Below are 21,533 nucleotides of genomic sequence, written 5' to 3' on the forward strand. Positions count from 1 at the left end.
AACCTAGAACTAGTTTTAGATTCTTAAAAAGTATTCCAACTTTGAGAAGCATAATGTCTAGTACAGATGTGAATGTGGTGGAACTCGACACCACACCTTACCTCCATCTTAAGATGAGGGAGCTAAGGTCACTCTGTAAATTAAAGAAAATAGCAATGGGCCCCAGGCCTTCCAAACTACAGCTCCAGGAGCTGTTGGCAGAGTTTGAAAAGGCCAACCCCTCTGAGGATGGCAACACAGAGGATGAAGATAGTGACTTGGAGGAAAATTCCCCCCTACCAGTCCTATTTAGGGAGAACAGGGCCTCTCAAGCCCCGACTCCAAACATAATAGTCAGAGATGCTGCTTCCCTGACAGGAGGGACCAACATCTCTGAAATCACTGAGGATAACTCCAGTGAAGAGGACAACCAGTTAAGCCAGGATGGCCAAAAGATTGGCTTTGGAAAGACAGATCCTAGCCATAGAAAGAGAAGAGATGGGCCTAGGACCCATCAATGGTGGCAGCAACTTAAATAGGGTCAGAGATTCTCCTGACATGTTGAAAATCCCTAAAGGGATTGTAACTAAATATGAAGATGGTGATGACATCACCAAATGGTTCACAGCTTTTGAGAGGGCTTGTGTAACCAGAAAAGTGAACAAATCTCACTGGGGTGCTCTCCTTTGGGAAATGTTCACAGGAAAGTGTAGGGATAGACTCCTCACACTCTCTGGAAAAGATGCAGAATCTTATGACCTCATGAAGGGTACCCTGATTGAGGGCTTTGGATTCTCCACTGAGGAGTATAGGATTAGATTCAGGGGGCTCAAAAATCCTCGAGCCAGACCTGGGTTGACTTTGTAGACTACTCAGTAAAAACACTAGATGGTTGGATTCAAGGCAGTGGTGTAAGTAATTATGATGGGCTCTACAATTTATTTGTGAAAGAACACCTATTAAGTAATTGTTTCAATGATAAACTGCATCAGCATCTGGTAGACCTAGGACCAATTTCTCCCCAAGAATTGGGAAAGAAGGCGGACCATTGGGTCAAGACTAGGGTGTCCAAAACTTCCACAGGGGGTGACCAAAAGAAAGGGGTCACAAAACCTCCCCAGGGGAAGGGTGGTGAGACAGCCAAAAACAAAAATAGTATAGAGTCTTCTACAGGCCCCCGAAAAACTGCACAGGAGGGTGGGCCCAGAGCCTCTTCACAAACCAATTTTGGGTACAAGGGTAAAAACTTTGATCCCAAAAAGGCGTGGTGTCGTAGCTGTAATCAGCCTGGACACCAAACTGGAGACAAGGCCTGTCCCCAGAAAAATACCACTTCTAACTCCACTCCAGCTAAAACTGGAATGGCCAGTCTCCAAGTGGGATCAACAGTGTGCCCAGAGCAAATCAGGTGTCACACTGAAGCTATATTAGTCTCTGAGGGTGGGGTGGATTTAGGCACACTGGCTGCCTGGCCTCCTAACATGCAAAAATACAGGCAGCAGCTCTTAATTAATGGGACAAGTGTAGAAGGCCTGAGGGATACAGGTGCCAGTGTCATCATGGTGACAGAGAAACTGGTTTCCCCTGGTCAATACCTGGCTGGACAAACTTATCCAGTCACCAACGCTGACAATCAGACTAAAGTACATCCCATGGCTATGGTAACTTTAGAGTGGGGAGGGGTCAATGGCCTGAAACAGGTGGTGGTCTCCTCAAATATCCCAGTAGACTGTTTGCTTCTAAATGACCTGGAGTCCTCAGCATGGGCTGAGGTAGAACTGAAAACCCATGCAGCCATGCTGGGTATCCCTGAACTGGTGTGTGTCAAGACAAGGGCACAGTGCAAGGCTCAGGGTGAAAAAGTAGAGCTGGAGTCTGGAAAAAGGGCCCAGCCTACCAAGAGACAAGGGAAGTCAGCTGGGAAACCAGCTGCAACACAACACCAAAAAGAGAACCTCTCTTCTCAGGAAGAAGTTCTGCCCTCTGAGGGAACTGAGCCTATGGAGCTGGAACCTTATCAGGTTGAGCTCTTGGGCCCAGGGGGACCCTCAAGGGAAGAGTTGTGTAAGGGACAAGAAACCTGTCCTTCTCTTGAAGGCCTTAGGCAGCAAGCTGCTGAAGAGTCCAAAGGCAAGAAAACTGGAACACATAGGGTCTATTGGGAAGATGGACTCCTGTACACTGAGGCAAGAGATCCCAAACCTGGTGCCACTAGGAGAGTGGTAGTGCCTCAGGGGTTCAGAGAGTTTATTCTGACCTTAGCCCATGATATTCCCCTTGCTGGGCATTTGGGACAAACCAAGACGTGGGAGAGGTTAGTCAACCACTTCTACTGGCCCAACATGTCCCAGAAAGTTAAGGAGTTTTGTGTCTCCTGTACCACCTGTCAAGCCAGTGGTAAGACAGGTGGACATCCAAAGGCCCCCCTCATTCCACTTCCAGTGGTGGGGGTCCCCTTTGAAAGAGTGGGTGTGGACATAGTGGGTCCACTTGAACCTCCCACAGCCTCAGGAAATATGTACATCCTAGTAGTAGTGGATCATGCTACTAGGTATCCTGAAGCTATTCCCCTTAGGTCAACTACTGCCCCTGCAGTAGCCAAGGCCCTCATTGGTATCTTTACCAGAGTGGGCTTCCCTAAGGAGGTGGTGTCTGACAGAGGTACCAACTTCATGTCAGCATACCTGAAACACATGTGGAATGAGTGTGGAGTGACTTATAAATTCACTACACCCTATCATCCACAAACTAATGGCCTTGTTGAGAGATTCAACAAGACATTAAAGGGCATGATCATGGGGCTCCCAGAAAAACTCAAAACGAGATGGGATGTCCTCTTGCCATGTCTGCTTTTCGCTTACAGAGAGGTGCCTCAGAAGGGAGTAGGATTCTCACCCTTTGAACTTCTGTTTGGCCACCCTGTAAGGGGACCACTAGCTCTTGTGAAAGAAGGCTGGGAGAGACCTCTTCATGAGCCTAAACAAGACATAGTGGACTATGTACTTGGCCTTCGCTCAAGGATGGCAGAGTACATGGAAAAGGCAAGTAAAAACCTTGAGGCCAGCCAACAGCTCCAGAAGTTTTGGTATGACCAAAAGGCTGCACTGGTTGAATTTCAACCAGGGAAGAAAGTCTGGGTTTTGGAGCCTGTGGCTCCCAGGGCACTCCAGGACAAATGGAGTGGCCCTTACCCAGTGCTAGAGAGGAAGAGTCAGGTCACCTACCTGGTGAACCTGGGCACAAGCAGGAGCCCCAAGAGGGTGATCCATGTGAACCGCCTTAAGCTCTTCCATGACAGGGCTGATGTAAATCTGTTAATGGTAACAGATGAGGATCAGGAAGCTGAGAGTGAGCCTCTCCCTGATCTTCTGTCATCAAACCCTAATGATGGCTCAGTAGATGGAGTGATCTACTCAGACACCGTCTCTAGCCAACAGCAATCTGACTGTAGGAAGGTCCTGCAACAGTTTGCTGAGCTCTTTTCCCTAACCCCTGGTCAGACACACCTGTGTACCCATGATGTGGACACAGGGGACACCATGCCTGTCAAAAACAAAATATTCAGACAGTCTGACCAAGTTAAGAAAAACATCAAGGTGGAAGTCCACAAGATGCTGGAATTGGGAGTAATTGAGCGCTCTGACAGCCCCTGGGCTAGCCCAGTGGTCTTAGTCCCCAAACCTCACACCAAAGATGGAAAGAGAGAGATGAGGTTTTGTGTGGACTACAGAGGACTTAATTCTGTCACCAAGACAGGTGCCCATCCCATTCCCAGAGCTGATGAGCTGATAGACAAATTAGGTGCTGCCAAATTCTTAAGTACCTTTGACTTAACAGCAGGGTACTGGCAAATCAAAATGGCACCTGGAGCAAAACAAAAGACAGCATTCTCCACACCTGATGGGCATTATCAGTTCACTGTTATGCCCTTTGGTTTAAAGAATGCCCCTGCCACCTTCCAAAGGTTGGTGAATCAAGTCCTTGCTGGCTTGGAGTCCTTCAGTGCAGCTTATCTTGACGATATTGCTGTCTTTAGCTCCAACTGGCAGGATCACCTGGTCCACCTGAAGAAGGTTTTGAAGGCTCTGCAATCTGCAGGCCTCTCTATCAAGGCATCCAAATGCCAGATAGGGCAGGGAACTGTGGTTACTTGGGACACCTTGTAGGTGGAGGCCAAGTTCAGCCACTCCAGCCTAAGATCCAGACTATTCTGGACTGGGCAGCTCCAAAAACCCAGACTCAAGTCAGGGCATTCCTTGGCTTGACTGGGTACTATAGGAGGTTTGTGAAGGGATATGGATCCATTGTGACAGCCCTCACAGAACTCACCTCCAAGAAAATGCCCAAGAAAGTAAACTGGACTGTAGAATGCCAACAGGCCTTTGACACCCTGAAACAAGCAATGTGCACAGCACCAGTTCTAAAAGCTCCAGATTACTCCAAGCAGTTCATTGTGCAAACAGATGCCTCTGAACATGGGATAGGGGCAGTTTTGTCCCAAACAAATGATGATGGCCTTGACCAGCCTGTTGCTTTCATTAGCAGGAGGTTACTCCCCAGGGAGCAGCGTTGGAGTGCCATTGAGAGGGAGGCCTTTGCTGTGGTTTGGTCCCTGAAGAAGCTGAGACCATACCTCTTTGGTACTCACTTCCTAGTTCAGACTGACCACAGACCTCTCAGATGGCTGATGCAAATGAAAGGTGAAAATCCAAAATTGTTGAGGTGGTCCATCTCCCTACAGGGAATGGACTTTATAGTGGAACACAGACCTGGGACTGCCCATGCCAATGCAGATGGCCTTTCCAGGTTCTCCACTTAGAAAATGAAGACTCTCTTGGGAAAGGTTAGTCTCATTGTAAAGAAATGGCTCCCTGTTGCAGTTACCCCCCACTTTTTGCCTGATACTGATGCTGACTTGACTGAGAAGTGTGCTGGGACCCTGCTAACCAGGCCCCAGCACCAGTGTTCTTTCACCTAAAATGTACCATTGATTCCACAATTGGCACACCCTGGCATCCAGATAAGTCCCTTGTAACTGGTACCTCTGGTACCAAGGGCCCTGATGCCAGGGAAGGTCTCTAAGGGCTGCAGCATGTATTATGCCACCCTAGAGACCCCTCACTCAGCACAGACACACTGCTTACCAGCTTGTGTGTGCTAGTGAGAACAAAATGAGTAAGTCGACATGGCACTCCCCTCAGGGTGCCATGCCAGCCTCTCACTGCCTATGCAGCATAGGTAAGACACCCCTCTAGCAGGCCTTACAGCCCTAAGGCAGGGTGCACTATACCATAGGTGAGGGTACCAGTGCATGAGCACTGTGCCCCTACAGTGTCTAAGCAAAACCTTAGACATTGTAAGTGCAGGGTAGCCATAAGAGTATATGGTCTGGGAGTCTGTTTTACACGAACTCCACAGCACCATAATGGCTACACTGAAAACTGAGAAGTTTGGTATCAAACTTCTCAGCACAATAAATGCACATTGATGCCAGTGTACATTTTATTGTAAAATACACCACAGAGGGCACCTTAGAGGTGCCCCCTGAAACTTAACCGACTATCTGTGTAGGCTGACTGGTTCCAGCAGCCTGCCACACTAGAGACATGTTGCTGGCCCCATGGGGAGAGTGCCTTTGTCACTCTGAGGCCAGTAACAAAGCCTGCACTGGGTGGAGATGCTAACACCTCCCCCAGACAGGACCTGTAACACCTGGCGGTGAGCCTCAAAGGCTCACCCCTTTGTCACAGCACAGCAGGGCACTCCAGCTTAGTGGAGTTGCCCGCCCCCTCTGGCCACGGCCCACACTTTTGGCGGCAAGGCTGGAGGGAACAAAGAAAGCAACAAGAAGGAGTCACTGGCCAGTCAGGACAGCCCCTAAGGTGTCCTGAGCTGAGGTGACTCTAACTTTTAGAAATCCTCCATCTTGCAGATGGAGGATTCCCCCAATAGGGTTAGGATTGTGACCCCCTCCCCTTGGGAGGAGGCACAAAGAGGGTGTACCCACCCTCAGGGCTAGTAGCCATTGGCTACTAACCCCCCAGACCTAAACACGCCCTTAAATTTAGTATTTAAGGGCTACCCTGAACCCTAGAAAATTAGATTCCTGCAACAACAAGAAGAAGGACTGCCTAGCTGAAAACCCCTGCAGAGGAAGACCAGAAGACAACAACTGCCTTGGCTCCAGAAACTCACCGGCCTGTCTCCTGCCTTCCAAAGAACTCTGCTCCAGCGACGCCTTCCAAAGGGACCAGCGACCTCTGAATCCTCTGAGGACTGCCCTGCTTCGACGACGACAAGAAACTCCCGAGGACAGCGGACCTGCTCCAAAAAGACTGCAACTTTAGCCAAAGAAGCAGCTTTAAAGAACCCTGCAATCTCCCCGCAAGAAGCGTGAGACTTGCAACACCGCACCCGGCGACCCCGACTCGGCTGGTTGAGAACCAACACCTCAGGGAGGACCCCCGGACTACTCTACGACTGTGAGTACCAAAACCTGTCCCCCCTGAGCCCCCACAGCGCCGCCTGCAGAGGGAATCCCGAGGCTTCCCCTGACCGCGACTCTCTGAAACCTAAGTCCCGACGCCTGGAAAAGACCCTGCAACCGCAGCCCCCAGGACCTGAAGGACCGGACTTTCACTGCAGAAGTGACCCCCAGGAGTCCCTCTCCCTTGCCCAAGTGGAGGTTTCCCCGAGGAAGCCCCCCCTTGCCTGCCTGCAGCGCTGAAGAGATCCCTTGATCTCTCATTGACTTCCATTGCGAACCCGACGCTTGTTCTAACACTGCACCCGGCCGCCCCCGCGCCGCTGAGGGTGAAATTTCTGTGTGGGCTTGTGTCCCCCCCGGTGCCCTACAAAACCCCCCTGGTCTGCCCTCCGAAGACGCGGGTACTTACCTGCAAGCAGACCGGAACCGGGGCACCCCCTTCTCTCCATTGAAGCCTATGCGTTTTGGGCACCGCTTTGAACTCTGCACCTGACCGGCCCTGAGCTGCTGGTGTGGTAACTTTGGGGTTGCTCTGAACCCCCAACGGTGGGCTACCTTGGACCAAGAACTGAACCCTGTAAGTGTCTTACTTACCTGGTAAAACTAACAAAAACTTACCTCCCCCAGGAACTGTGAAAATTGCACTGTGTCCACTTTTAAAGTAGATATTTGTGAATAACTTGAAAAGTATACATGCAATTGAAATGATTCAAAGTTCCTAATGTACTTACGTGCAATACCTTTCAAACAAGATATTACATGTTAAATTTGAACCTGTGGTTCTTAAAATAAACTAAGAAAAGATATTTTTCTATAACAAAACCTATTGGCTGGATTTGTCTCTGAGTGTGTGTACCTCATTTATTGTCTATGTGTATGTACAACAAATGCTTAACACTACTCCTTGGATAAGCCTACTGCTCGACCACACTACCACAAAATAGAGCATTGGTATTATCTCTTTTTACCACTATTTTACCTCTAAGGGGAACCCTTGGACTCTGTGCATGCTATTCCTTACTTTGAAATAGCACATACAGAGCCAACTTCCTACACTCATCCTCTTTCGTTTGGGGGGGGGGGGGAGGTTCTGAATTGAAAGTGTGCTGAGGCCTGCTAACCAGGCCCCAGCACCAGTGTTCTTTCCCTAACCTGTACTTTTGATTCCACAATTGGCACCCCCTGGCATCCAGATAAGTCCCTTGTAACTGGTACCCCTGGTACCAAGGGCCATGATGCCAGGGAAGGTCTCTAAGGGCTGCAGCATATCTTATGCCACCCTGGGGACCCCTCACTCAGCACAGACACACTGCTTGCCAGCTTGTGTGTGCTGGTGAGAACAAAACGAGTAAGTCGACATGGCACTCCCCTCAGGCTGCCATGCCAACCTCACACTGCCTATGCAGTATAGATAAGTCACCCCTCTAGTAGGCCTTACAGCCCTAAGGCAGGGTGCACTATACCATAGGTGAGGGCACCAGTGCATGAGTACTGTGCCCCTACAGTGTCTAAGCCAAACCTTAGACATTGTAAGTGCAGGGTAGCCATAAGAGTATATGGTCTGGGAGTCTGTCAAACACGGACTCCACAGCACCATAATGGCTACACTGAAAACTGGGAAGTTTGGTATCAAACTTCTCAGCACAATAAATGCACACTGATGCCAGTGTACATTTTATTGTGAAATACACCCCAGAGGGCACCTTAGAGGTGCCCTCTGAAACCTTGACCGACTATCTGTGTAGGCTGACTGGTTCCAGCAGCCTGCCACAACCGAGACATGTTGCTGGCCCCATGGGGAGAGTGCCTTTGTCACTCTGAGGCCAGTAACAAAGCCTGCACTGGGTGGAGATGCTATCACCTCCCCAGGCAGGAGCTGTAACACCTGGCGGTGAGCCTCAAAGGCTTACCCCCTTTGTTCCAGCACCGCAGGGCACTCCAGCTAGTGGAGTTGACCGCCCCCTCCGGCCACGGCCCCACTTTTGGCGGCAAGGCCGGAGGAGATAATGAGAATAACAAGGAGGAGTCACTGGCCAGTCAGGACAGCCCCTAAGGTGTCCTGAGCTGAAGTGACTAACTTTTAGAAATCCTCCATCTTGTAGATGGAGGATTCCCCCAATAGGGATAGGAATGTGACCCACTCCCCTTGGGAGGAGACACAAAGAGGGTGTACCCACCCTCAGGGCTAGTAGCCATTGGCTACTAACCCCCCAGACCTAAACACGCCCTTAAATTTAGTATTTAAGGGCTCCCCTGAACCTAAGAATTTAGATTCCTGAAACTACAAGAAGAAGAGGACTGCTGAGCTGAAAAACCCCCGCAGAAGAAGAACAGAAGACACCAACTGCTTTGGCCCCAGTCTACCGGCCGGTCTCCTGCCTTCCAAAGAAACCTGCTCCAGCGACACTTTCCAAAGGACCAGCGACCTCTGAATCCTCAGAGGACTGCCCTGCTTCAAGAAAGACAAGAAACTCCTGAGGACAGCGGCCCTGCTCCAAAAAGACTGCAACTTTGTTTCAAAGGAGCAGATTTAAAGACCCCTGCAACTCCCCGCAAGAAGCGTGAGACTTGCAACACTGCACCCGGCGACCCCGACTCAACTGGTGGAGAACCAACACCTCAGGGAGGACCCTCCGGCGACTCCAAGACTGTGAGTAACCAAATTTGTCCCCCCTGAGCCCCCACAGCGACGCCTGCAGAGGGAATCCCCAGGCTCCCCCGACCGCGACTGCCTGACTCTGAAATCCCGACGGCTGGAAAAGACCCTGCACCCGCAGCCCCCAGCACCTGAAGGAACGGAACTTCAGTGTAGGAGTGACCCCCAGGAGGCCCTCTCCCTTGCCCAGGTGGTGGCTACCCCGAGGAGCCCCCCCCCTTGCCTGCCTGCAACGCTGAAGAGATCCCTTGGTCTCCCATTGAAAACCATTGAAAACCCGACGGGTGTTTGCACACTGCACCCGGCCGCCCCCGCGCTGCTGAGGGTGTACTTTCTGTGTGGACTTGTGTCCCCCCCCCGGTGCCCTACAAAACCCCCCTGGTTTGCCCTCCGAAGACGCAGGTACTTACCTGCTGGCAGACTGGAACCGGGGCACCCCCTTCTCTCCATTGAAGCCTATGCGTTTTGGGCACCACTTTGAACTCTGCACCTGACCGGCCCTGAGCTGCTGGTGTAGTAACTTTGGGGTTGCTCTGAACCCCCAACGGTGGGCTACCTTGGACCCAAACCTGAGACTTGTAAGTGATTTACTTACCTGCTAAAACTAACAATAACTTACCTCCCCCAGGAACTGTGAAAATTGCACTAAGTGTCCACTTTTAAAACAGCTATTTGTGTTTTATGTGAAAAGTATATATGCTACTGTAATTATTCAAAGTTCCTAAAGTACTTACCTGCAATACCTTTCAAATGAGATATTACATGTAGAATTTGAACCTGTGGTTCTTAAAATAAACTACGAAAATATATTTTTCTATAACAAAACCTATTGGCTGGATTTGTCTCTGAGTGTGTGTTCCTCATTTATTGCCTGTGTGTATGTACAACAAATGCTTAACACTACTCCTTTGATAAGCCTACTGCTCGACCACACTACCACAAAATAGAGCATTAGTATTATCTCTTTTTGCCACTATCTTACCTCTAAGGGGAACCCTTGGACTCTGTGCATACTATTCCTTACTTTGAAATAGTGCATACAGAGCCAACTTCCTACACTCGCCTTTCGTCCAGAAAGAGCTTATGGTAGAGAAGGTCACTGCATTGATCAATGCCACCTTGATTATTGTAATGCTCTATATCTTAACACCAATAAACTCTTACTAAACAAGCGCCATATTTTTCAGAACGCAGCTGCACGTCTGGTTTTGGCCTGGCCAAAAATGCTCTTCTGCCAGGGAGAGTTTGAGATCCCTTCATTGGCTGCCGGTGCAGAAAAAGGTGCCTTTTTTAAAGCCCTGTGTTTGACTCATAAGGCTTTTCAACTTCAGTGCTCGACTCATTTGAGATCTGCCTTCAAATAGGATATTCCAAGCAGAACCTTTTGTTTGGCAGGTTCTAGAAAGGTGGAAATACCCAGGAGCAAGAAAGTTAGGTGGGGAGATCAGGCTTTTTCTGTGGCAGCTGCAAGGCTCTGGAATGCCCTCCCAGAAAACATTAAGAGCACAAAGTCATTCCGTTCCAGTAAGGAGGAAGATCTAAGAGTTCATTTTTAAGACTTGCCTACCAGTCAGTGTTTAGATGTTTAATAGGCAAATGATTACCCACGGGTTAAAAAAAAAAAGAAAAAAAAAAAAAGACATGCCTTTTGGGTTGCCTTATGAGAGTATCACAGAAGTTAAGGGCAGATCCTCAGAGAAAGCAGCGTTATATGGTGCAATACTTTTATTAGCATTCATCAATGCATGTTAGTGCCTTTTGGAGGCTGCATAGGAGCAGTCATCACAGAGGCATCCCCTGAAGAGTGGTATCCTTGAATGAGGCCCTATCCAGGAATTAAAGGAGGTGCGTCTCCATGTCTTTCAAAATCTTTTCAGAGAATTAGTGCCAACTGGTAAAATCCTTGGCCTTGTTATCAAGTTTAAATTAGTAAAAAAATATATCTTCTTTATTAAAGTCTCAGTTAAATATTATCTTTTGGCCCAATGGGAGACAGGTTCTTCATAGGCTTGATTGGGAAATAATAACTCTCTGTGAATGGAAAAGCTGCCACGGGATACATACAGAAAGCCGGGGAAAAAAAACCAGAACAATATTTATAGCAAAGCAAATCTCACAACTGGAGCTGTGATTACCAAGAGCTGATTTCACTTATGACATCCTGTAGAAATCTACACAATGAGGGTATCTGGGGAAAACAGCTCAGAACATATTCATCTAATGGTCCTAGGTTTGTCTATTTTAATACGTATAAAATTACAAATTCATAGACAATGAAGAAACTGTAGTTTTAATTGATCACTGTGATTAAGCTACCAGTAACAGGAGTGATCAAGACCAAAGCAGACATACTGAGGTGCAGTCAGCTCAGATCTTAAAGGCACTGGCCTCACACAGATAGTATTTCTCTTAAAGACATCAAATCTTTGGAATTCTTTAGTGATGGCAATACTTTTAGTATACGTTGGGACTGAAATCATTTATTGAAACATCCGTAACAGTTTATTCAGCGAATTTCCAAGTTTGGTAATTCAAGATTGGAAGTACTACTTTTTAACTGTGTTCATGAATACTTTGTAACTCTGGTCATGGATGCTTCTAGCAGTTCTGTTAGCAGGGAGAAGTAACTTTCTCCGACACCTTTCCAGTGTAGTACCTCTTCATTTGAAGAGATACAGCTCTTCAGAGAACAATTTTTATTTTGTGCTTTGGAAGATTTCATTTTCTTTTTAATCAAAGGGAGAGGGTGATCAGAGGCAGCATCACCTAGTGGTGATCTGCAAAAGTGGGTCAAAGATGTAAGTACTGTCATGCAAGAGGCATTATGAAGAATATCAATAGCCTGACTGTTAAGGTTTCTTTCATCACTGAAACAGGTGTATTTGTGCTAGTGTGTGGTGTGTGCACGCATATGTGTATGTTGATCTGTGCAAGTGTCTGGGTGTATAAAGAAATAACTGAATGGAACCCAGCATCAAAGGCAGGCAAGTTAGCTTGTAGTGCCTTTAAGGAAAATTAAGGGAAGTTGCATCCATGCTAATATATTCAGTGCTTACTTGTATGCCCCGAATTGGAGTCTCACTGTGGAACTTCTAGTGAAGTTACATTTACATTATACTTCCCAGGAAGAAAAATACCATCATTTAACACAATGTAGGTGGCTAATCATAAGAGGCCCAGGAGGCATTAGGATTCAAAAGCTTTCTATCTTTATAATTCATGCTGTTAGATAAGAACAATAATTCAAGATAGGCCTATATTGCACCAGAAAAAACTACAAATGCAGAGCTCGAAAAATCTACTCGACCACTCGCTATGGTGAGTCATTTTTTATCAGGTAAAGCTAATTTTAGGACCTACTTGCCCCTTATGGTGAGTTGACAAAGAACAGATGTTCTCTTCAGTCAGAAAGTGAAAAAGATGCCTTTAAATCATGTTCTTGTTACATTTGCTCTGTGTTCAGAGACAGAGGTCAAAAGTCACTTTCTTTTTCCATTCTGACTGCAGAGTTCCAGGAGTGTGAGGTGATCTGCTGTAAAAACTGTGAAATGAAAGGCTAGATGGGTTTTTCCTAACACACAACATTTAAGAATAAAGGAAAAGGCAACTCTGTAAAATAAAATATTTGCCTAGGATCACACAATTTGAGACCCGTTTACAGGTCAAGTAGATTATAGTTAGGTCGAGTAGATTATTCAAGTTGCTTGACCTGCAGGTCTATTTACAATTTTGTGATTTTGAGGCCTGAAATGAAAGAATTATAAGGCAACTGTGCATCATAAAAAGCCCCAAACTGTACTGCTTATGTTACCTGCACACAATAATAAAATGGATTGCGCATGACCTCAAAACACATCATAAATTACATCACTGATGGTCTCCCCAAAGAAATCAGCAATTTCTCTGCAATGACTGTGCGGTGGGACAGAAAAAAACAACAACACGTAAAGAGCAAGAAAATAACAGAGCATTGCCAAGAAGATGCATACCCAATTCCCTACAAATCAAGTACAGGGAGTGCAGAATTATTAGGCAAGTTGTATTTTTGAGGATTAATTTTAATTATTGAACAACAACCATGTTCTCAATGAACCCAAAAAACTCATTAATATCAAAGCTGAATATTTTTGGAAGTAGTTTTTAGTTTGTTTTTAGTTTTAGCTATGTTAGGGGGATATCTGTGTGTGCAGGTGACTATCACTGTGCATAATTATTAGGCAACTTAACAAAAAAAATATATACCCATTTCAATTATTTATTATTACCAGTGAAACCAATATAACATCTCAACATTCACAAATATACATTTCTGACATTCAAAAACAAAACAAAAACAAATCAGTGACCAATATAGCCACCTTTCTTTGCAAGGACACTCAAAAGCCTGCCATCCATGGATTCTGTCAGTGTTTTGATCTGTTCACCATCAACATTGCGTGCAGCAGCAACCACAGCCTCCCAGACACTGTTCAGAGAGGTGTACTGTTTTCCCTCCTTGTAAATCTCACATTTGATGATGGACCACAGGTTCTCAATGGGGTTCAGATCAGGTGAACAAGGAGGCCATGTCATTAGATTTCCTTCTTTTATACCCTTTCTTGCCAGCCACGCTGTGGAGTACTTGGACGCGTGTGATGGAGCATTGTCCTGCATGAAAATCATGTTTTTCTTGAAGGATGCAGACTTCTTCCTGTACCACTGCTTGAAGAAGGTGTCTTCCAGGAACTGGCAGTAGGACTGGGAGTTGAGCTTGACTCCATCCTCAACCCGAAAAGGCCCCACAAGCTCATCTTTGATGATACCAGCCCAAACCAGTACTCCACCTCCACCTTGCTGGCGTCTGAGTCGGACTGGAGCTCTCTGCCCTTTACCAATCCAGCCACGGGCCCATCCATCTGGCCCATCAAGACTCACTCTCATTTCATCAGTCCATAAAACCTTAGAAAAATCAGTCTTGAGATATTTCTTGGCCCAGTCTTGACGTTTCAGCTTGTGTGTCTTATTCAGTGGTGGTCGTCTTTCAGCCTTTCTTACCTTGGCCATGTCTCTGAGTATTGCACACCTTGTGCTTTTGGGCACTCCAGTGATGTTGCAGCTCTGAAATATGGCCAAACTGGTGGCAAGTGGCATCGTGGCAGCTGCACGCTTGACTTTTCTCAGTTCATGGGCAGTTATTTTGCGCCTTGGTTTTTCCACACGCTTCTTGCGACCCTGTTGACTATTTTGAATGAAACGCTTGATTGTTCGATGATCACGCTTCAGAAGCTTTGCAATTTTAAGAGTGCTGCATCCCTCTGCAAGATATCTCACTATTTTTGACTTTTCTGAGCCTGTCAAGTCCTTCTTTTGACCCATTTTGCAAAAGGAAAGGAAGTTGCCTAATAATTATGCACACCTGATATAGGGTGTTGATGTCATTAGACCACACCCCTTCTCATTACAGAGATGCACATCACCTAATATGCTTAATTGGTAGTAGGCTTTCGAGCCTATGCAGCTTGGAGTAAGACAACATGCATAAAGAGGATGATGTGGTCAAAATACTCATTTGCCTAATAATTCTGCACTCCCTGTAGACTTGGCCAGTTAAGCCACAATAAAAGCAAACAAATACATTTCTAAACAGAAAGGCACAAAAATATATATATAGTTTGGAATTTAAAGTCATTCCAGACGAAACAAGGCTTTGAACCACAAGTCCGACTCCAACCATAAACACTCATTTCTCTTACTTCTAATTCTTTGAGGTAGTTGACTGTAGTCTCTTGCCTCATTACCATGACAAGATCGTGAGGGTGCTTCAAATTCATTGGAGAGTCAACCTGAAAAACAAGAGTGGGAAAGTGAAATATTGATAAAACAAAGAAATTAAAACAAGAAAATATGCATTAACCTGCATGTGGTGGCCACTCTTTTACAATACTTTTTTTAATTAAAAAATAACACCATTGCATATCATGTTAATATAATGTGTGCTGACATAAAACCTCTCTAGTTTTAATGAACATTACAGGAAAATAGGATTGAGTTGGCGCAACCAAAAGGTACTACTGATTTAGAATTACTCTAACTTAAAGAGTTAGTTTAAACACAGGAAGACTGAAATGCTGTGCACATGATCAGGCATAATGTAGTCACTTGCAATGTAAGAGATCCAATGGCAGAAGAGGGCTGATCAATTGCCTAACAATACCGAGCACCCATGTGGACACTAGGATGAGTGATGAGTCCTACGATCAGCCGCTTAGTGTTATAAATATGGCCATGCTGGCTATTTTAAGTTCTCTGCACATCAAAACCTTCACACCATTTTCACATTCTACATCTTTGATGGCAGGAAAACATTGGATCATCTATGGTATCATAACAAAGAATTGCCTGTGGTAAAAACATTAAACCTCAAAGAAATATCATCCAGACAGGAGGGGAAACTAGTATCTAAAGATAAATCTCCTAATGCACTCAAACAGGCTATGCCTATAGAATGAAAATCAAACATGAAGAGAATACACTAACAAACCTAATTATCTGTTTTCATGGAGAGTGAATGAATGGATCAATACTATTAAGAGAAAATACATCTTATCTCAAATCAAAAATCAAGAAGCATACATCACCTTTGAGGAAGAAACAGAAAGATTTTGTCAAATGTAATGACTGTGGGGGAGAAACTAGGTTCTCAGAAATAGAAGGGAGAAAACAATATTGCCAACCCAATACAGAAACATTTTAAATCTAACTATCTCAGCAGTCTCATTTTATCAAAGGGTAAAATCTTTATATTCCGAACTAATGCAAAGATATCAAAATGATATTAGTTTTATCATTCTGTCCACTTTATTGTAGTGTAACATTTGTGAGGCTGAATTTATGTCTCCAGTCTTACTGCTCAATACACAGATGATTTACACACCGATTTGCATTCACAAGATCCCCTTTCTCATTTTTAATCAACTTATACTCTCTTGAGTCAAGAGAACAGAGATTTTGGAAAGAAATAATGTACATCAAAAATATTCTCGCAGAATGTTAATCTGAAACTTGGTGACAAATCTGACACATTTATGGAGGCAATACCAGACAAAATCTGAATCAAGATAAGTGCAGAACAAGTTTCAGAAAGCCTTCACAAGAATAAACAAAAAAGATAATATTGATGCTTGGAGAATTGCTAAACCCAATGTGAAACAATTCTCCATTAACAGCCCAAACTCCTCCCACTCAAGGACCAACAACTGTAAAAAAATATATAAAAAATAAAAATAAAAAAAAATATATACACAGGGATGTGGAATTCCTATCGCCCGACATATTGTTTGAAGTCAAGTTTTCAAGTTTAGTTTGTCCTTGGACCAAGTAGGCCCAACCCCTGCAGCACAAGCCCTTTGGCTGCTAGTTTACAGAGAAGGGAACGGTCTGCAGTTGAGGTAATATATGTCTATAGGTTAATGTTGTTCAAACTTGTATTTATGGTTATAATGAAAAGCCTTCATTATTAGGGCGAGCGCTGTAAATAAACGTTTTATGGTCAAACTGCACTACTGACAGTGCCTCCAGTAAACAAAAAAAACAATAATCATTGTAAACATATGTTTGAAAAGTTTAACAATATGAGGCAAAGTATAAAGCTCCCAGAATGCTCTCTGATTAGATGCAAATGTTTGCAGAAACTTTTAAGCAAAAGTGATGATTCTTTGCTTTCAAAATAAAATGTTCAGAAAAAAATGCAAGTAGGAAAAAAAAGTTTTTGCTACTATTACATTTTAGGTGCTATTACTTTGAAGCATCATTTAGTAAAATGTGTTGATGCATGTTAGTATTTCCCAAAAATATTCCTAATGGAAAATCAGTGTAACTATTTTCAATAAGATTATGGGAAGCATGAAAATAAACAAGCACTGGCAAAGCCAACCGCGCCCACATTTTTGTGAGTCTTTTGGTTTCGTCAATGTTTGTCTTGTTTTGACATGGCTTTTGTAACACTTTACTGTTGTGGGAGCTGCCAGGTCCTCGCAATTGTAACAAACACGGTCAAAAAGAAAAAAAACGTTTTTGGTCTCAAAAAGCACACATTGCCACCAGTGGCGTAACAATGGCTCTGCAGCATCCCTCACGGGGCCCTCTCAGCACAGGACCTGCCCTGAGTGAGTTTGGTGGGGGGGGAGAGGAGGGGGGGGGGGGCGGCATCCAGGCTCATTACACCACTGATTGCCACAGTAGTTCCTGGCACTGAACAAAACTACTTTGTGTGCCAATAAGTTCCTTGTGTAAGAGAAGAATGCGATCACTCACAGTAAAGCCAGCTGTTAGATAGAGAAATGGAAGTTTAATAAAAACAAAATGTCTTTGTTAACGCCAGACCTAATTAGGAAACCAATTCTTAAAGAAAGTCACAAAAGTGCACCCATGGTATAGGTCTTTGAACTAGTGGCTTTCATGAATTCCCAACAACTTACAGAAGTAGACCAGGAAGTCACACTCCTAGAAAATATTTGTACACTGATTTTTAGCATGAGCAAATATGCACATGTAGATTTGCTCATGTGAAAATCTATTGAGCCTTTACAAGTTAATTTTCTCTCCAACCACTTTTTTCCCCAACCCTGGAAGAACGTCTACTTCTGCCATTGTCAGGAGTAAATTTCCAATGTTTCTCATTATGGGAAAAGATTAGAGAAGAGCCAGTGAAAATCCTTCAAACATGCAAGTTAGTAGGTCTGCAGACTCGGAGGCATTCCAGCCCTGGAACTATAGCTTACTCCTTCCTCCAGCCCCAGTATGTAGACCTGCGGAAAGGTGGCAAAATAAGGAAATTGCTATAGTAGGGATTGAAATTGCAAGGATTCAAGTCCTACTTTAGTAGTAGCCATGGCATAACCAGAGAAGCTATTATCAGAGCTCTTGCATAATGAGATTGCTGCCATAATTTGTCGCCACATTACTGGGCACGAAAGGGATAAGTAGATTTTTTGTATAGATTTAAGAAGCAACCTTTCCCATGGTCAAGTAGATATTTGATTAAATTCCACACCCCTGGACAGATTTGAAACAACATCTTGATGTAGATTCAGTACCTCACTCCTTCATATCTTAGTCAGAACACATGAGAGAATTTACTAAAGACTTTTGAAGGAGTTTCTGGCAAAATGCCACTGAAAGTGTATGGAATCTCTCAATGGCAATATTATTTGCCTTGTTAATGATACAACAAAGAGCTTTGCAGAAGAAAGTAGGCTCAATGTGAAGAACATAAAAAGTACCTCGGGAATGAAGCTACCTCTTTCAGATTCCAGTTAGATTGTTTCTGCTCTCAACACACAGCTTAAGATGCAGAGAGCGAGGCAACCGTTTAGTCCATTCTATTTGGCGTCCTCCATTTGGCCCGGCCACCACACCACAGCCCTTGTCTAAGTGCTGCTCTCTCTCACGTCACTGCTGATACAGATGTATACTTTCTACGAGGACACAAAAAAGGATTTCCTGGGAATACAAAATTGTCAGACAGGCAGTACACCTGGCTTTGCAAAGAATTTCAAAGATGTGCTGTGGGTACTTGATGACAGAAGAGAAAGTAGAGACACTAACATCTGACGACAGCTAACCTTATGAATCAAAGGGCCTTCATCCAGGATTGGGGTCCTATCTCCTCACTCTCCTCTTTTTACCCCCCATTGCCTCCTTCCCCTTCCTCTCCCTACCCAGTCCACGCGATTCTCTCTCACTACTGGGCGCGGTAGGTTCAGCTGGCCCTCCCCAGCTCATCATTACCACTGTCAGCTGTACCTGTTGCCTGCGGAGGTCACAAAGACCAGCCAACACTGCCCCTACCCCATCAAACCCAAACCTCCCCCCCCCCCCATCCTCCGATGCATTTCATTTTTTGTTCAACACCCTTCCCAGTGGTTTTGACCTCTCTGTTCTTTGCTAGGTTGTACTGTGGCTGTACTTATGCCATCGGACACAGAAGTTATTGGTGGTTATACTAACCTGGAACACACCAAACTGCATATATCACCTCACATGTACCCAGCTATTCATATGTACCTATATCATATACTCAGGGGGAACGGGATGGTCAATGTATGGCACAGTACACAGAAATATCTGGGAGAGCCAGAGGGCAGTATCTCCAATCTGGTTTAGGTGAAAAGAAAAAAATACCAGAACCATGCTACTAGTACTAGTCATTAGTAGGAAGCCTGGGAATAGAAAAGAAAATAGAATTTTGGGTGAACCCTTAAACCTGAGAAGTTTGCCATCATCATGTAGTTCACTGATCAAGAGACTTGTGGCACAGTCTCCTCAAGCATGTGGAATTTATTAAAATATCTACTTGCCCATGGAATAGGTTAACTCATAAATCTACTTGTCCTGTAAAAAAATCTACCTGTCCCTTTGATGCCATGTGGTGCAGCAACAAATTGTGGCATAAATCTCATTATAACAGAGCTCTGATAATTGCTTCTCTGATTATACCAGGGCTAATGCTAAAGTAGGGATTGAAAACTTGCAATTTCCTTATTTTGCCACCTTTCAGCAGATCTACATAAGTGGGTTGGAGGGAGCAGCAAACAATAGTTCTGGCTTTGGTGCCCTTTTGAGCCTAACTTGCATGTTTCAAGGGTTTCACCAGCTCTTCTCTACTCATTTCCCATACAAAGAAAGATTGTAAATTTGCTCTTGACAAGGACAGCAGCAGAACTTTTCAGGCTTGGGGGGAAAAAGTGGCTGGAGGGAAAGTTAACTTGTAAACACTCAACAGATTTTCGCATGAGCAAATCTACACATGCATATTTGGTTGTGCTAAAATATAGTTCACAAATATTTTCCAAGAGTACGATTTCCTGGCCTACTTTTCTAAATTCATAAAATACAGACTATGCAATGTGGGTGACAAAGCTAATAAACTGTTGGTGTGGCTGGATCGGTGGGACATGGAACGTCACTGGATCCTGGAGGTGCTTGATAGTTAAGGTATGCCCAGAGAATGAGTGCAGCAATAGCCAACACCTTTGCTGTGTACTATGAGCATCTACACACTTCCACTACTAATATTACAGCAGAGGACTGTGCTGACATCCTTAAACATAGATCTAGAAATACTCAAGGAAGAGGACAGGACGACTCTGGAGGAAGACCTGATGCCTGAGGAAATAGGAGCAGAGGTTTGTGGCCTACAATCACGGAAGGCGAGGGTCCCAATGGCCTCCCAGTTGAATTGTATAAGGGTACGGTGGACACAGTTACGGAACCCATGCTGACCATGTTCCATGAGGCATGTAAAAATGAAGGCCTACCTGAGGACTAACAACTAGCTACTATCGTAGTCATAAGCAAGCAAAGGAAGCCGGCATCAGACTGTGGGTCGTACCGGCCCATCTCTCTATCTAGCCACTAGGTTGGGGAAGGCTATTTCCTTGATCATTCATCCAGATCAATCTGGTTTTATGCTGCATAGGAGCACTCGGGTTAACTTGTGGCACCCATACGGAGTGCTCCACAGAGTCCCAGAGAACTGAGCAAGCGGCGCTTATGGCCCTAGATATTAAAATGGCATTTGACAGTATTGAGTGAACTACTACTTTGCCAATTTCAACAAAGGTGGGCCTTGGCCCTCATTTCTGTGGCTGGGTCAAACTTCTGTACCAGGAACCACCGACACGAGTTAGAGTCAATTGTGCAGTGTCCTCCCTCCTTTTTCCTAACAGAAGAGCATGAGACAGGGGTGTCCCCTATCACCCATGATATTCGCACTGGCACTGGAGCCGCTTCGCACGTGGGTGTGTCAAGATCTACCCATTAGGGGAATATGAAGTGATGGGGTTGGGAGGAGCGTATCTCTCTCTGCACGGACGATGTATTACTTTTTGTTGCTAAGCCGACCCTCACCTTTATCAGAATACTGCACTAGTAACTTTCAAAATCCTGTACCAAGAATACAACATGGCAGACACCGAAAGATACAAATATCTGCAACTGGGCCACGTCCTTCGAAGGCACTTGATTGAAGGGGAACAACTGCCAGAGGTGACTCTGTTAGAGGACCACTGTAATGCTATCCGTATTTTACCCCCAGCTCATCTTGACCACTGACTCCATTTTGTGCTTAGCTTCAAACATCGTCATATTGGTGGTGCAGGTATTTCTTCGCACACATGTTATGCAACAAGATTTTCGCTCCTCGCTCTCTTTCTCACCAAGACAGGGACATAACATGGAGTAGAGAGAAAGAGATAGGGATTTGCTAGAGAATGTTTATGGTATGGCAGGGAACAGTTTCACCGTGGTAGCGCACCTAGGGGTGTGGTCAATCTCTAAACATGCTCTTTCAACACTGATTTGGTACAGCCAGTGTTTGAACAACAACTTACAATATGGGAGGGGGGAGTTTCTAGAATTCGCCTCTCCAGC

At 45.1% G+C, this 21,533-nt stretch overlaps 1 protein-coding gene across 1 annotated transcript in view; it reads right to left on the reverse strand.

Moving 5' to 3' along the window:
• Positions 1–21,533, reverse strand: part of TTC17 (tetratricopeptide repeat domain 17) — a 483,695-nt gene that overhangs the window by 438,402 nt on the left and 23,760 nt on the right. Inside the window, exon 2 of the mRNA XM_069221809.1 lies at positions 14,855–14,944. Coding sequence (XP_069077910.1) covers positions 14,855–14,944 — 90 coding nt within the window. The remainder of the gene's footprint in view (positions 1–14,854; positions 14,945–21,533) is intronic.

The sequence above is a fragment of the Pleurodeles waltl genome, chromosome 3_1, assembly GCF_031143425.1.
Source record: "Pleurodeles waltl isolate 20211129_DDA chromosome 3_1, aPleWal1.hap1.20221129, whole genome shotgun sequence".
NCBI classification, from domain to species: Eukaryota; Metazoa; Chordata; class Amphibia; order Caudata; family Salamandridae; genus Pleurodeles; species Pleurodeles waltl.